We start from the raw sequence: 16,623 nt of genomic DNA on the forward strand, positions 1-16,623 counted from the left end.
AAAGTATAAATATGTACGATGATATGAGATTGAAAAATAGGTCCTTTTCAAACAGTGGAAAGAAAATTAGCAAAGGCAATCCAAAATCAAAGCCATTAAATAGGTAAAGGTTTAAACCAGTAAGTAAATGTAGCCAGTGGACAAAATGAAAATTGTGAGACAACATTTGTAGGTCAGAGGAAAAGACAAAAGAGTCCAAAAACATAGCTAAGATTTCCTTTATCTAACGGCAATAACCACATAATTCTCCACGCACTTTCTAATTTATTCAATAGCTTGTATATGAAGTAATGCATACTGCCATCTTAAATCCAAAAACAATATGGCCATGACTATGCAACAAACTTCTTCTTCTGAGAGGAGTTGTGGTATTATATGAGGAAGTCGGGAGTGGCACAGAAGTATATAAGAGTTGTACAGGATATGTACGAGGGAAGTGTGACAGTGGTGAGGTCTGTAGTAGGGGTAATGGATGAATTCAACGAGGAGGTGGGATTACATCAGGGATCGGCTCTGAGCCCTTTCTTATTTACAATAGTGATGGACAGGTTGACAGACGAGATTAGACAGGAGTCCCCATGGACTATGATGTTTGCTGATTGTGATCTGTAGTGAGAGTAGGGAGCAGGTTGAGGAGACCCTGGAGAGGTGGAGATATGTTCTAGAGAGGAGAGGAATGTAGGTAAGTATGAACATGACAGAATACATGTGTGTAAATGAGAGGGAGGTCAGAGGAATGGTGAGGATGCAGGGAGTAGAGTTGGCGAAGGTGGATGAGTTTAAATACTTGGGATCAACAGTACAGAGTAATTGGGATTGTGGAAAAGAGATGAAAAAGAGAGTGCAGGCAGGGCGGTCGAGAAGAGTGTCAGGAGTAATTTGTGACAGACGATAATCAGCAAAAGTGAAAGGGAAGGTCTATAGGATGGCAGTGAGACAAACTGTGTTATATGGGTTGGAGACGGTGGCACTGACCAGAAAGCAGAAGACAGAGCTGGACGTAGCAGAGTTAAAGATGCTAAGATTTGCATTGTGTGTGACGAGTATGGATAGGATTAGAAATGAGTACATTAGAGGGTCAGCTCAAGTTGGACGGTTGAGAGACAAAGTCAGAGAGATGAAATTGCATTGATTTGGACATGTGCAGAGGACAGATACTGGATATATTGGGGGAAGGATGCTAAGGATCGAGCTGCCAGGGAAGAGGAAAAGAGGAAGGCCTAAGAGAAGGTTTATGGATGTGGAGAGAGAGGACATGATGGTGATGGGTGTAACAAAGCAAGATGCAGAGGACAGAAAGATATGGAAGAAGATGATCCGTTGTGGCAACCCCTAATGGAAGCAGCCGAAAGAAGAAGAAGAATAATAAAGATATTAACAATGTTCATAACATTATAAACATAACATTCAGAAAGTGTTAATCATAACGATATGTACTTATTGTAAAGTAAATACTGAATCTACAATTAATATTATGCCTGTCTAATTTATCTTATTTTAAGTTTTATTCTAAACTTACTGCTTTGTGCTGGATGCACGTGGGATAAGCTGCAGCCCTCCATTTTCCTGAACTTGGATTGAGTTAAGTAAATAGATGGATTATATTTATAAATGTTTATCGTGCACTACGCTTAAAAATGAGGCTTTAGTTTTTAATGAATGTTTAATGTATAAAAATACATTAAAATTAATTGTTTTGATTTTGGGTGGTATGGCAGCACAGCTTCCTTTTTTAGTATTTTATTGATTTTAGTTGAAGAAAATAATATTCCACACAATCAAGTCTAACTTATACAACAAAGAAAATAACATTACATACAATCAAGTTGAACTTAATAAATCAGAATTCAACTCCCACCCAGGCAGCACAGCTTCCTAATACCTCCAGCGACCAAAATTCAGTTATGGCCAACTGAATCTATGGAAGGAGCCTACAAATTTCCCTTTGTCTATGGACTCCTGTAGGTTAGACAGATAGATAGATAGATAGATAGATAGATAGATAGATAGATAGATAGATAGATAGATAGATAGATAGATAGATAGATAGATAGATAGATAGATAGATAGATAGATAGAACTTTATTTGTCCCCAGGGGAAATTTGGATTTTCTTAGAAGCTCTTTAAATAAATAAATACATATATAGATACATATGTAAGTAACTACATAAATAAATACATAAATAAAGCAAGATTTTCAAAAGAAAGGAAGGTTCTGACTTAGCTGTCATAGTCACAGCAAGGCATTATATAAGTGTATTGCTTCTGGTATAAAAGAGTCCCAGAAGAAGTTCTTGACACACTTCTGTTAAATAATTTGTTGGCTGAAAGTCCTAAGTGTTAGTGTGTCAGAGAGAGGATGTGCAGCATTACTCATAATGGCACTGAATTCTCTCACGTGCTATGACCTCCAGGGGCTACAAAGTGCATCCTGTATCTGAGCTTGCCCTTTTAATTTTTGATTCAGTGGGTCTCTCTTGAAGTGATATTACTAGCCCAGTACACCACAGCATAGAAAATCGCACTGGACATCACAGAGTTATATAAGATGCGAACGATGTCACTTCCTACATTAAAGGACTGTAGTCTCCTAAGGAAAAATAGCCTTCTCTGCCCTTTTTTATGTAGTTCGTCTGTGTTCAGTCAAACCAATCATTAATGTGGACCTCCAAGTACTTGTAGGACTGGACCACTTCCACATCCACTACTTAATAGTGACTCGATATAGAGGCTTTTTGGTGTGGCAAAAGTCAATAACCAGTTCCTTAGTTTTGCTGATGATATGATGCAGACAATTTTCATTGCACCAAGAAAGAAATTTCTCCACCTGACTCCTACACTCTTTCTAATGCCCCTTTATCAATACCCTCCATAAGTGCAGAATCATCTGAGAATTTCTGCAAGTGACGTGACCTGATGTTATATTTATAGCTTGACATGTACGGAATAAAGAGAAAATGAGACTGGACTGTTCCATGTGGTGCTCCTGTTTTGCTCACAAAGCTTCATACCTCTGGATTTGGGGAATTTCTGCAGAACCTCTTAACTTCTGTTATGTTGGATGGAGACTGTCAGTGGACAGCTATTTCCAGGTTTCTCTGGAGATGTTGAGTTGGGTTCAGGCCTGGCATCTCACTGGGCTACTGAAGAATATTCACACAGTTGACCCTAAGCCACTGTATTGTCTTTGCTTTGTGCTTATGGTCATTGTCCTTTTGGAAGGTGACCGTTCATCCTAGTCTGAGGTCCACATCACTCCAGAACAGGTTTTCTTTAAGTATATCTTTGTTCTATGCTCCAGTCAACTTTCCTAATAACCCTGCTCATCTCTCTGTCTCTGTCACTGAAAAACAATCCCATGGCATGATGCTGCCAACACCATTTTTCATCGTTGGAATGATATTGCAAAGGTGAAGAGTGGTGCCTCGTTTTGTCTAGACAAAAAACTTGGATTCATGAGATCATAAAATCTTGTTTCTCATAGTCTGAGAGTCCTTTATGTGCTTTTTTGCAAGCTCCAAGAGGCCTTTCATGTGTTTTCTCACCATTCTGCCATAAAGACCAGATTAAGAATTATTATTATTATTATTATTATTATTATTATTAATGAAGTGCTGCAATGGTGGTTGTTCTTCTGGAAGTTTCACCCATCTCCACACAGGTTCTCTAGAGCTCAGCCAGAGAAACCAATGTGTTCTTGGTCATCTCTCTTACCAAGGCCCTTCTCGCCCATTGTTCAGTTTGCCTGGGTGGCCAGCTCTAGGAAGAGTTGTAGTTGATCCATTCTTCATCCATTTTAAGAATTATGGAGGTCACTATGCTCTTGAGAACCTTCATTGCTGCAGATATTTTTTGTACCCTTCCCCAGATCCCTGCCTTGACACAATCTTTCCTCTAAGATCTGCAGGCAATTCCTTTAACCTTGTGGTTTGCTTTATGCTCTGATTCACATTGTCAGCTTTGTGACTTACTATACACAGGCATGTCCCTTTCCTTATCATATCCAATCAATTGAAGTGACCATAGGTGGACTCCAAAGCAGGCCCAGAAACATCTCAATAATGATCAATGGAATGAGATGCATCTGAGCAAAATTTCAGGTGTCACAGCAAAGGGTCTGAATACTTGTGTCAATATGATAAATTTGCAAAAATTCGTAAAATCCTGTTTTTGCATTTGTCATTCCAGGGTAATGAGTGTTGTTGGGAAAGAAATAATTTAAACAATTTTAGCATAAAGTTGCAATATAAATATAAAAGAGTGAGACAGTCTGAATACTTTCTGGAGGCACTGTAAATATATAATGTGTAAACTATAAATATTGTTATCGATAATACTATTTTACAATGGAATTTTATCATTGTAGCATCCCTCTCTTTAATGACTCATCTATCCCGACCCACCCTTCATTGCTACAACCAGTAAAATACATTTTAAAAAAAATTATTCTGAGTCCGGTTATTTTAATAGTCTGTAGTCCAGATACTCTTAAAAGAGATTTTTCTTAAAATTAAATGAACTACTGTAGGGAAGATTTTAGAAGGTTAAAAACCACTGGCTTATCAGTAAATTAAACGTTACCTATAGCAACAGCGTGTCGCTTATTTTATTAATCTCTGTGGAAGTGTGGGTGGGGCGTGAGACTACCTTTACCAGCACAGCGCTTTTCATTGGTCAATGCATTGTCGTCACAATGGGGCGGGATTTTGTAGCCTTAGTGGCAGTAATGCTTCGCTATGATTGGCTGCGTACGGCGCGTCAGGAAGTATTCGCGTTATTGACGCCTTTGGGTGGCGAAGTGGAAAAAAGCAGAAACATCGGCGATTCGAGTGTCACTTGATAGTTGGCAGGCGGATACGAGTGCTGATTTTTTTTTTTATTCACTATAAACATATCCAACATATTGTGATTCGTAAATATTTATTTCAAATTAGTGGTTTCACCTGACAGTACCATGGGTTGTTTGTTTTCGAAGAAATCCAAAAGGAAACAAGAGAAGGATCAGAGCACTAATGCCACCGGCGCGATCAGCGAGGAGGCACCCAAGCAATACAGCTGGGACAAACGAGAAAAGGTAATGGAGGGGGAAAACCAGAAGTAGGCGTCGAGTAAGACAGGTTGCTTCTTTTACGAATGGTACTTTTTTTTGTATATGTTGCTTAATTAAAGTTAATTAAAAATTGCTGGCATGCGCACCATGTGCTGGGTCGCGTACCTGACTACACAGTTGGCAGTTTTGGGGCATTTCTGTTTTTCTCGATTCTAGGAGCCGTATTTCTTAAGGAAATTTTCCTTTTACTATTTCTAACACTGATTAGTCAGCCGTATGTTAAAAGGCAGATCGACCTTATTTTTCAGGGATTACAAAACACGATTGACCTATTTGTTAAGTGTGTAACGTAGAAAACTGAGAAGTATCGCGCCACTCCCCTCGAAAGGAAATTTGGCAATTCATTTTCTAATCGGGCAGAGTGAATGAATAAGCGGCAGACGCAAGACACACTCATTTCAGTTGTGCTGGTCACCGATCTGCTAGGTAAAGTGCACCGGTGAGTGTCGTGGATAGAAACGCGCAGCAGAATTTTACTTTATTGCTTTTCTAGTCAACTAAATGCATTAACTCTTATCTGTGTCTTCCGATTTGTAGAAACACTGGAGGTTTTTAAATCCAGAATATATGACCTGTTTTATGGAATGAAATGTGATGTTCACGATGCAGCACATAATATACAAGAAATACGTTTACACAAATAATGACAACGAATAACGGAATGATTGTTTCACCAACCCGCCTAATCTAACCCATCTTTATTTTATGTATAACATTTATGGAATACCCATTCACAAGACACTTCACAAAGTTAACTAAATACGCTTCTTCATTTCAGAACTAACAGTACATATAACTGTTTTCAGGAACATTATATGGCTATAATGTGAATAAACTGTATAGTACAGTGTAGTAGATTAATAGGTTTAAAGGAAAGTGTTGTAAATATTGGCAATAAAGATGTATGGAATAAGAATACAGTTACAGTAAAGTTTATTGAAATGCAGGAGTCTTTAAGCAAGATTTGAAAGAGTCAGACTGATAAGGTTTTACGATCAGATTTAGGAGAGAGACTTCCACAAAATTGCTAATACTGTATACAAATAACACTTGTAATCTTGGAAGTTGTAAATCAGAAGCAGTACCATAGTGGCAGCGAATGTAGTTGAGCCAGTTAGGGGAAGAAGTGCTTTTTGCGTTTGAGCAGTGCCTGAATTCAGGAAACATCATCTTGAACAATTGGAAAATCCTTTGATGCCCAACCTTGCTAGATCCCTAAAAAGATAATTGCAATAGTTTTGCCAATGCACCGAAATAAGGAGTACACCGACCTGTAGTTCATTGTATGTACCGGTTTTGAAAAATTCAGCATAAATCCAGAACGATTGCATCAGGCTTAAACCATACTATAAATGACCACCACATAATAAACAGATTATTTATGTGCATGAGAAACACATAAAGAGTCATATTTCTGAAACCTGAAGGTACACTTGAAAAGGTTAAGTCCATTAGTCTTTTACAACAATATTTGAATTAAACTTCAAATCAATGTAGTGCAATTTTACAGTATGATTTTATGTATTTGCTTTTTGCTGCGAGATGGCCATATTTTTCAACTCTATTACTAGGTGTCACTTTTTTGGAAATGTATTTATGAGTGAGGTGATACTGAAAAAAAAGTCAAAATTAGGAAGGATTTAAAATCAGTTTTATATGACTTTGAGCATACATATGAAAAGATACAGTGCAGCCATATGATTTGAGCTATTAAGTTTGAAAGCATGGGGCACTTTTATTTAAAGTGATAAACATGAAAACAAAGGATCTATCAAACTTTATAGAATTATATGATTTTCCCATATTGATTTTACCTTTATAGTCACATTGCAGATGTTTTAAAGTTTGTTGGGAATTCTTTAGAATCATTTTTTGGAAATGAAGCATTCGTGTGAAATGAGGTGTACCCAATAATAGATAGAGAGAATTACAGATATAATGCAGTAAGATCATTATTTCATTGATTCGTTTTGGTTTTATAACCCTTTTAGGTACTTCCATACAGTATAAACTACATATAGCTGAACCAGCAAGTTTTTTCTTGTATAAACAAATGATGAAGTTGTTTTTGTGCAGGAAGACTTGAGCCTTATTTATTTACTAGGGGGCTCTGCCCCCTGCTCGCTTCGCTTGCCAACCTCTGGGTTTGGTTAACCGGATATACAATTTAAAGAGATTGTTATTTTAAAGGGAATTGTTACAAATTGATTATTTTCACTTTTACTTTAAAACTTCAGTAAAAACAATATTTGGAATTAACCTTTCTTCAAGATCGCATTGAATTTTGATTCCATGTTTGGATTTACATCGTGACAATGCAATGTATAACTGCCCGTGTATGAATATCGTGTCCCTTATTTCACAGAGTAATAATTTCCATTTGTTAGCGCTAATGTGATCTTTACTTTCTTTTTTTTGTTCCTTTCAAATTTTACTAATATGATAATCTTTAACTTGCTCTGCATGTGTATCACGCCAACGTTTTTTTTGAGCCTTTTGAATTCCACTGCTTTCATAATCTCTAACCTGCTTTGCATGTGTATCGCACCAATATTTTTGAAAGTTTTTATGAAATTCTACTTTGTCTTTTACTCTTTGTCTTTTATTTCTGACCTCGATTGGACCTGCAAGGTTTTCAGTTCAACTTGATCTGGGCTGATTATTACTTTCCTTATTTTCAGAATTTGCACATAGATTATTATTGTTCTTTTTTGCATTCTTTTCCCTCCAACGCTTTTGGGTCTCTTTTTCATGCACTGCTCTTTCTTCTTCACTTAGTCGTTGATGTGTCATCTAGAATGTGTAAAATTATTGTCCTGTTAGGATATAGTGTGTGGGACCATGACTGACTGACTGAGAGAACAGGACATGTGTCTGATAAAAGCATTCACACGACTGAGAGATTAGATGTCCGTGGTCTTGTTTGAAAATGGTTGTAAGTATGACGTGACTTGAAAGAATCTCATGTTAAAAGTCTCTGTTTTGCGGGACTACATTCCTAAAAGTCTCTTCAAAAAGTCATGTCTCGTCCTAAGATTTTTTTATTATAATAGATGTATTTATTTTTGAAGAGTAAAGATTGAAGCTGTGTAACTAGATCAATGTAATGTAAATGAGACCTGTACACCACATAACATTTACTCCTCCTAGACCATGAGTGCTAGAATCTATAAGACATTTTTCTCATCAAATTCCCTTTTTGTCTATTTTTAAATGTCTGCCTATATAGTAGTTTTAGGATTAAATACATTTAAAAGTTGGCATTGTGCTGTTACATCAAACAACATCACCTAGTATCCAAAAGAATTGGAAAATCCCTGTGCAGTAAATAAAGCAATAGTCTAAGTACTAGTTTTCATCAAACAGATTATCTTGTGACATGGGAAGCATGATCTAGAGTCAGAGGTTAGAAAATTGTTTAAACTAATTAGTAGAATGTTGCTCATACACACATACAGAGGAGTAATAATTTAACAGTCAAAAAGGCAAAGAAAGGAAAGTAAATTAGCTTTACTTATTTGTATACATGATATGAACAGTTTGTTATATTTGTCAAAATGTTGCTGCTATCTTTCTTGACTTGTGACACAATCAGTCAGCAAGACCCTTATGATCACTCATTGAGAAGCCATTTTTATTGGGTGCATGCTTGGCTTGCTGTTTTTTTCAGTAACGTCCAACTAGATTTCAAATATGATTGGAGAAGTCAGCAGTCCATATTTCTTTTCTCCCTGCAGTTCATTCTAACATTACACCACATGTGGAATAAGTACTTATTATGTTCCACGTCTCTTTTTTATATTTTTATTAGTTTTTTTTCAAGAAATGAACAGAGTATACAATCTAGCAGATCAAATTTTCAGAGCTTACACAACAAATAATAACTTCAAAGTCAATGTAGAAAATTCAGCAGAGAATTTTAATAGAAGAGAAAACAAAACCTAACAAAACAAGACTTCATTTGAGATTTCCTCTCATACAGAACTGCTTTATATGGTTCAGTAGTTATAGATCTGGACAGAATCTCTGTGGGGTTGACATGTCAACAACCATTGCTGTTTGCTATGAAAGCTTTATTTTTTTCTTATAAATCGCCAAAGCACAGGTTTTATTGGCTGCTTACTGAACAGTGATTATGAAGTCTAAATGGATTCATCATTTGTTATAATGCTTATTCTGTCTATGATTATGACGAATGGCATATTGACGGGTTTTCCTTTTTCTCCATATAGGTTGACCCCAAAGATTACATGCTGAATGGACTAAAGGATCAGACTGCAGGTCGTCTGCCAGGTACACTCAATGGACAGCAGTTTGTAATTCAGGAATGCGAAAATTGCAACATTTTCATCTTTGATCACTCCGCCACAATCACCATTGATGACTGTATTAATTGTACCATATTCCTTGGTCCAGTTAAAGGTAGTGTGTTTTTCCGTGACTGCAAAGACTGCAAGTGCATAGTGGCTTGCCAGCAGTTCCGCACAAGGGACTGCAAGAAAATGGACATATTTCTGAGTTGTGCTACCCAGCCAATTATTGAGTCCTCTACTGGCATGAAGTTTGGCTGTTTTCAGTACTATTACCCGGAGCTTGGCTTTCAGTTTAAAGATGCAGGCTTGAGCATTTTTAACAACAACTGGAGTAATATTCATGACTTTACTCCTGTGTCTGGGGAAACCAATTGGAGTTTACTGCCAGAGGATGCATTAGTGGAGGATTTTGTTGCGCCACCCAGTACAGACGAGTTCAAGGGGGTGAGGGTGTCAACTGATCGCAGTAGAAGCATTGTTCCAATCTCCCATGGACAAAGACGTAAAAACAGTGAAGAATCTTGTCTGTTCATATTTTTTGCTGGAGACTATACCATAGCTAATGCAAGAAAACTAATTGATGAGGTAAGAAGGTGTTCTTGTTTATTTCCGCAAACTCAGGTTTAAAAATAGGTTGACACATGTTAATTATTCCCTCTGTTGGAAGAATCACAGGAGAATTGTCTCCTTAAAGTGTTTTCACTCATCTTTCCATGATTTATAAACAAACAGTCGTAATTTTCCTATCTTACCTGTAAACAAGGAAATTGTTCACACAACCATTATGTACAACATGGGTGTCTCATTTAAAATGAAACTATATTTTGAGAAATAATACATACAAATATTTATTTTACTGATTATTTTCAGGAAGGGGATATATCACTGCAAGCATAAGCTTCATTAGGTAGCAAGAATATAACTCTTACATGGAACCTCCTTAATTCTATAAAACATTTATCTAATTACCCATTAAAAATCATTGTGTACCGTACGATTCAGCAGCAGGCAGTGTGGTGCAGTGCTTAAGGGTTTAGACTTCAAACCCTGAGGTTGTTGGTTCAAATCCCATCACTGGCACGGTGCGACTCTGAGCAAGTCACTTCACCTGCCTCTGCTCCAAATGGAAAAACAAAAGAAATGTAACAAATTGTATCTCAAATGTTTTAAGTCACCTTGGATTAAAGTGTCAGCCAAATAAATAAATGTAAATATCATTTTGCCCCAGTTGGATGATTTTTGAATTGCAGACATCTGACAAAATGTGTGTAAATGGTGATAAGAAGTATCGGGTTGTAGTGTTGCCTTTTTAGAAAAGACCATTTTCTCATCTAAAAAATGAAGGTAAAATGTGTAATATATATATATATATATAAGCCAAATACCACTGACTCACTCATCACGAAATCTCCCGAACTATGAGGACTTGAAATTTGGAATGTAGGTTACCCTTGACCCATAGGTGCTTGCTAAGAAACTGTTTTAAAAATTCCGTGGTCCGAGCGAGTTCTGTAGTTCTGTCTATATGTCTGTCCGCTTTACACGAGAGAATTATTTAATGGATTTAGATCTGGTTGTTTTCTATAATTTGCTTGAACTTTCTGGTTGATTTTGTGACTTCTCTCATTGCGCTAAGTACCATAGTTTGCTTGTGGTACCGATGTAGTTATGCAAATCCAAGAGAATGGCTGTGGGCCGAGAGCAGGGAAGCAGGGCCTTCCTCATTCCCTCGCCAACATCTTGTTCGAGTTGGTCTACATCTCACCATGTGTTGCAGTGCACCCTGCCTTTGCTTAGCTAGCAATACCCGTTTGTTGAACAGACGTTATCATCTACAGATTGTTAAGGAGTAACATTTGATGTTTTTGAGAGACAGATCAGAGCTCCATGTGTTTTGGAGGGTAGCTGCCGATTGCCAGAGACATCACGGGCATGTGCTTTTGTGCTTTTCTCCCCACTCGGGTTGGAACACTCTCCCGTCCGATCAGATATAGTGCCAATGTCCATTAATTTTTAAATTTTGTCCTGTTTCATTATTATGAGGGCGCAGCCGCGGGGTACAGCTAATACAACATATACTAGTTTTGGACAATGTTGGTGCTTAGTTATTTGGAAGAGCTTTGTTGCAGTGCTGAGAAATGTGGCTAATTTACAGCATAAGATTTAATCTCACAGAATGCTAATAGACAGAGGTTTCTGATTGATTTAGTCACGAATATTGTAGCTTTCACTATATACGACTGTTGACACGTGGCTTAGTTCATCAAAAGCAGAATTTACTTGCTGGGTTATTGTTCAGCCTTTCCTTTATTGACCTATATCAGTAACCCAAAAAATGTAAAAGAAAATGGCTGATTAATTTTACAAACATTTGTACCATGTTTATAAGGTGGTTGTTGCCTGGTTTGGACAACATAATACATCTAATGTCACATTATGTATTGTGATAGTTGAAACCCAGTGTTAAATGAAAACATGTAACAGTGTTGTTTGGTTTAAATTCAGTAGACTGTTAACAAGCTGCCGTTTATATTAACCTGAAGGCAATGCTGCATAGAAAACTGGCACTCGTAGGCATAAAGGGTTGCTTGTACAGAGGTTTTATGAACCACTTCCTCCACAAAAAAAATCAGTGTTCCACACTCCTCTTTCAGTTCTGTGGTAAATTTGGGCAGACATCAGAGAGTAGATGAAGGAGTCCTTTTGAAAGTGCATACTGAAAGGAGAGTCATGTGCCAGCTATTTACAAAAAAAATGAAGCAAAGGAATGCATCAGCTCTTCATTAGACAGAATACTGGTGTGGAATGTGGTCATGGATGATATCACAGTTAACTAGCTAAAACAAAGACTTAAAAATATTCATTGTAATCTTTTTTGAGTTACACCCAGAATGCTGAAACATTTCCTTTTCTACAGATGTCATCCAAAATTGTAAAAGTGACGCAGTAGTTCAGGGACTCTAAGCTTCTTCTAAAGTTAATTGGTTGATTCAAGGGGATTACTTATGCAGCTGTTTGTTGGTATTTCTGAAAGAATTAGTGGCAGGACATGTCACTGTTGATTAGAGCTGTAAGTCATTTGTTGAATTCATGGGCAGAATGCATTTTGAATTTTGAAGCCTGCTTTGTGCAGGGGTATAGATGAGGAGGTGCTGTCACCTTGAAATGTTATGAAAAGCCACAAGCATGTCAGAGAGTGCTGAAGCAATTGATTGTAAAAGGAAGCCCTCAAGTTATATTTGAAGTGACTTGTTTAACCAAATAACAATTACATAGCTGCATGAAATACACTAAGGGAAATTACTTTTGGAGAGCTGTTTTGCTATTTATTGTCCACTGTTATTTTTAACTGTTGTTTATCTGATGCTGTTTAAACTGAGAAATGACTTGTATCAAAATATTTAATACAATGTTGTGGCAAAGTCACTTTTGTGCATATTTTACACAGTGAACCACTTCAGACCTTTAGATGAAATGCAGTATTAAAGAAGAATGCCCTAAGTAAACACACAATACAGTTTTATAATATTTCCTTTCTTTATTCAAAGAAGAAAGTTTTACAAAACCTCCATCACCGTTTCAAAAAGCAATTGCCCTATAGTTTCATTAAATGGTAGCAGCATGTTTCGTAATGGTAATCATAACTAGATGCTTCTTATTATTTTATGGCAGTATTTCATATCGCTGTTGAGGAATTTTAGTCCACACTTTTTTGCAAAGGTGCTTTTATTAAAACTCACTGGCAGGTTTGTGAGTTGGAGCTGCTCATTTGAGGTCCTGCCGCAATATGTCTACTGGGTTCAAGTCAGGACTTTGAGTAGGAGACTCCAAAATGTTAATTAAGTTTCTTTTGAACCATTCAGTTGTAGAGTTGCTATTGTGTTTTGGGTCATTGTCCTGCTACATAACCCAATTACACTTCACCACCAGGTCACAGACAGATGAAAAGATATAAAATGCCATTTTACTCTAGGCATGACGGTCTAATGCTATATTATCTTTACGCCAGGCATACTAGGACCTGTGTCATCCAAAGTGTTCTACTTTTGAGTTATGTTTCCATAGGACATTATTCCAGATGTCTAGGAGGTCATCTATGTCTTTCTTTGCAAATATGAGACAGACACTGATGTTCCTCTTGGATAGAAAATATTTCCTCCTTGCTACTCTCCCTTGAATCACATTTTAACTCTGTCTCTCTCCTATTGTGGAGTCATGAACACTAAACTTAGCTGAGGGCTGGGGAGGCCTGCATCCCTTTGGATGTTCTTCTAGGATCCTCTGTGCCATTGGGGTAATTTTGGTAGGCTGGACTTTGGGAGGATTTATCACTTTTCCAAATGCTGTTCATTTGGAGATAATGGCTCACACTGGTGTGCTGGTGTCTTAGGATCATAGAGATGACTTTGTAACGTTTTCTTGACTGGCAAGTTTCAACAACATTTTTCCCTTGTCTCTTGTGGAATTTCATTTAATCAAAGCGTCATGTTCTTCCAGAAATCTTGTGGAGATTTCTTTAATTTCATGGTAAGGGTCTATATATGGTGAGGTTTAGGTTCAACATGACTGGCTGGAGTGGGGTCCAACTGTGTTCAGTTAACAGAGTCCATTTATCAATTACCTTTGGTTAACTGTGTGAGTAACTAAGGGGGGGACTTACCTTTTCATTTGGACAATATAGGTGTTCGATAACTTTATTACTTAAAAATTATAAGTAGCATTTTTGAAGAGGTATTAAAATGTTTACTCTTGTTTCCTTAATGTAATATTACATTTTGTCTGAAGATCTGAAGCTATTCTTTGTGATAAAAATACAAAAAAGAGGATATCTGGTAGATGGCAAATACCTTTTAAAAACACTATGTGAGCTTGGTTAAATTGTACTTTTACATTAATTAATGAAGTTAAGAAGTAATACGATTGAAAGTGGTATGTAGAATACCTTCATATCTGGATGTAGTGATATTCTGGGAATATTAAGTGAATAAGAAACAATCAGCTGTGTAGGCCTGGATGACCTATTCCTGTTAAAACTTGTTTTTATAGTTGGTGGTGAAAAGTTTACTAACACTTGTGACAGAGGGCACTATCGTCCTCTTGAACCCTCAGACTATACGCCAGACACCAGGTAAAAGTCCAATATGTTGACCTTTTATTAATATACAGTGCACAAAGCACCCTCCTCTCCACAATACTAATACAATTACACAATACAGTTCTTAATACAATAAACCAATCCTCCACTCCTAGACGCGTTGCCACCCTTCCACCCAGCTCAGCTTAAGTTCTGGGATTTCCCATCATCCTTTTATGTTCCCTGACCCGAAAGTGTTTCCAATTCTTCAGTCCATGTGACTTCCTATCACTTCCGGGTCAGATAAAAAGTCCTCTTCTTCATCCCGGAAATACGTCATTTCCCCTGTCGCTTTGCCTAAGACGTACTTCTGGGTTATATGGCACATACAACTCTCTGGGCCTCCCTGCAGCGTCCTCTGTTGGCCCCTGTGGTATCCAGAAGGGCTGTAAAGGAAAACTCCATCATCCATGATTCCCTGCTGGTATTCAGGGCACCTCCATGCTGCAGGGAGATCTCCACCTGGCGGCCTGGGGGTATTGGCCGGGATGTCAAGCCAGCCATAGACCACACACTCATATAACAGACATGTATGTCAGGGCAATATTGGTTTTTCAATGATTTCTACAACTGGCCTTTTTTATGACAGAATTATTGTACAGGATACATATTTATTGCAAAATAAAAATCAGAAATTCAGTGCAATCATTATTGTGAGCTTTTTGAAACAATGATAGGGTCACAATTTTACATACAGCACACTTAATATTTGGATAAATGTCCATTAGCACTTTTAACCTCATTCAGACACTTCTGGTAGCCATCAACAAACTTTTGGCAGATTTCTAGTTGGATAGTTGACTCTGTTCTTGTTCTTGCCCTTGTTCTTGTTGTTTGTCTTAGCAGAAGTGGTAGAGTTCTACCAAATATGCTGGTTTTCTGGCATGGAACTGACTTTTAATCACAGTCCACATATTTTCGACAGGGTTGAGGTCAGGACTTTGGGAAGGCCATTCCAGACACTTAATGTTAACCTGATTTAGCCATTCCATAACCAGGTTTGACGTGTGTTTAAGGTCATTGTCCTGTTGGAACACCCATATGTGTCTAAGTTTCAACCTTCTAGGAAACGGTTTATGGTTATATTGAAGAATCCAGAGGTTATACTGCTTCTTCATTATTCCATCCACTTTCTGCAATGCATCAATGCCACTGGTATCAAAATAGCCAAGAGCATGATGATACCTGCACCATGCTAAACAGTGGTATAGTATTCTTGGGCTTGAATGCCTTTTCCTTTCTCCTCCAAACATATCTTTGGTCAAACAACAATCTTTGTCTCATCTGACCATAAGACTTCCTCCAGCCACAAACTTTAGCTGAGCTTAATGGTGTCGAGTTTGGAGCAGGGGCTTCTTTCTTGAACAGTAATCTCTAAAGCATGGTGATGTAAAACTTGCTTGGCTGTGGACAGTGACACTGGTATTCCAGCAGCTTCCAAATTGTGGCAGATCTTCTTTGTTGGGTTTTAGATTGTATCTGACTGTTCACGTGTTCCTCTCAGCTCTTATTAAAGATCTTATTATCTTTTATGTGTGGAGCTCCTTTTTATTTTTTGTTGGGGTTTCCTGGAACTTGAATGTTAATCTTGGCACTGTTTTAGAGGTTTTATCAGCCAATAAATCAAATTCTGAAATCTGAATTTTGTTTATAGCTGCAGTTTAGAAGTGATATATTTTTACCATCTTTTTCCAAGACCATTATGGTTTTGGGGATCTCAACACTATTTGGTGGGTTGTGGCATTCATTACCATGTGGATTTACAATGAAGCCCTGGGGCCCCAATCACTTGTAATGTCATCAACGAGCCAATATAAAGATCACTCTGAAATATTCAGTAGTATCCAAGATCAGACCAAACCTAGCATACTACTGTATTTACTTTGAACTTTTATTACTGGTATTTTGAAACACAGTTGTACCCTTTTGCTATGATTGTTGTGTTTTTGATTTGGCTTTGACATTTTTCTTTTTTTTAACTTTCGGTTTTGACCTTTTGCTTAGCACTTTGACTTGGTTCTAACTCTTGCTACTCACTCTTTAATTATTTGGACTGATTGCCCTT

The 16,623-nt window shown here is 37.4% G+C and overlaps 1 protein-coding gene across 1 annotated transcript in view; it reads left to right on the forward strand.

The window, feature by feature from the left end:
- Positions 1 to 4,791: 4,791 nt before the first annotated feature.
- rp2 (RP2 activator of ARL3 GTPase) overlaps positions 4,792 to 16,623 on the forward strand; it is a 41,953-nt gene continuing 30,121 nt past the window's right edge. Inside the window, exons 1-2 of the mRNA XM_039744725.1 lie at positions 4,792 to 5,075; positions 9,344 to 10,009. Of these exons, the coding sequence (XP_039600659.1) occupies positions 4,956 to 5,075; positions 9,344 to 10,009 (786 nt within the window). The 5' untranslated portion in view covers positions 4,792 to 4,955. The remainder of the gene's footprint in view (positions 5,076 to 9,343; positions 10,010 to 16,623) is intronic.

The sequence above is a fragment of the Polypterus senegalus genome, chromosome 2 (genome assembly GCF_016835505.1).
Source record: "Polypterus senegalus isolate Bchr_013 chromosome 2, ASM1683550v1, whole genome shotgun sequence".
NCBI lineage: Eukaryota > Metazoa > Chordata > Cladistia > Polypteriformes > Polypteridae > Polypterus > Polypterus senegalus.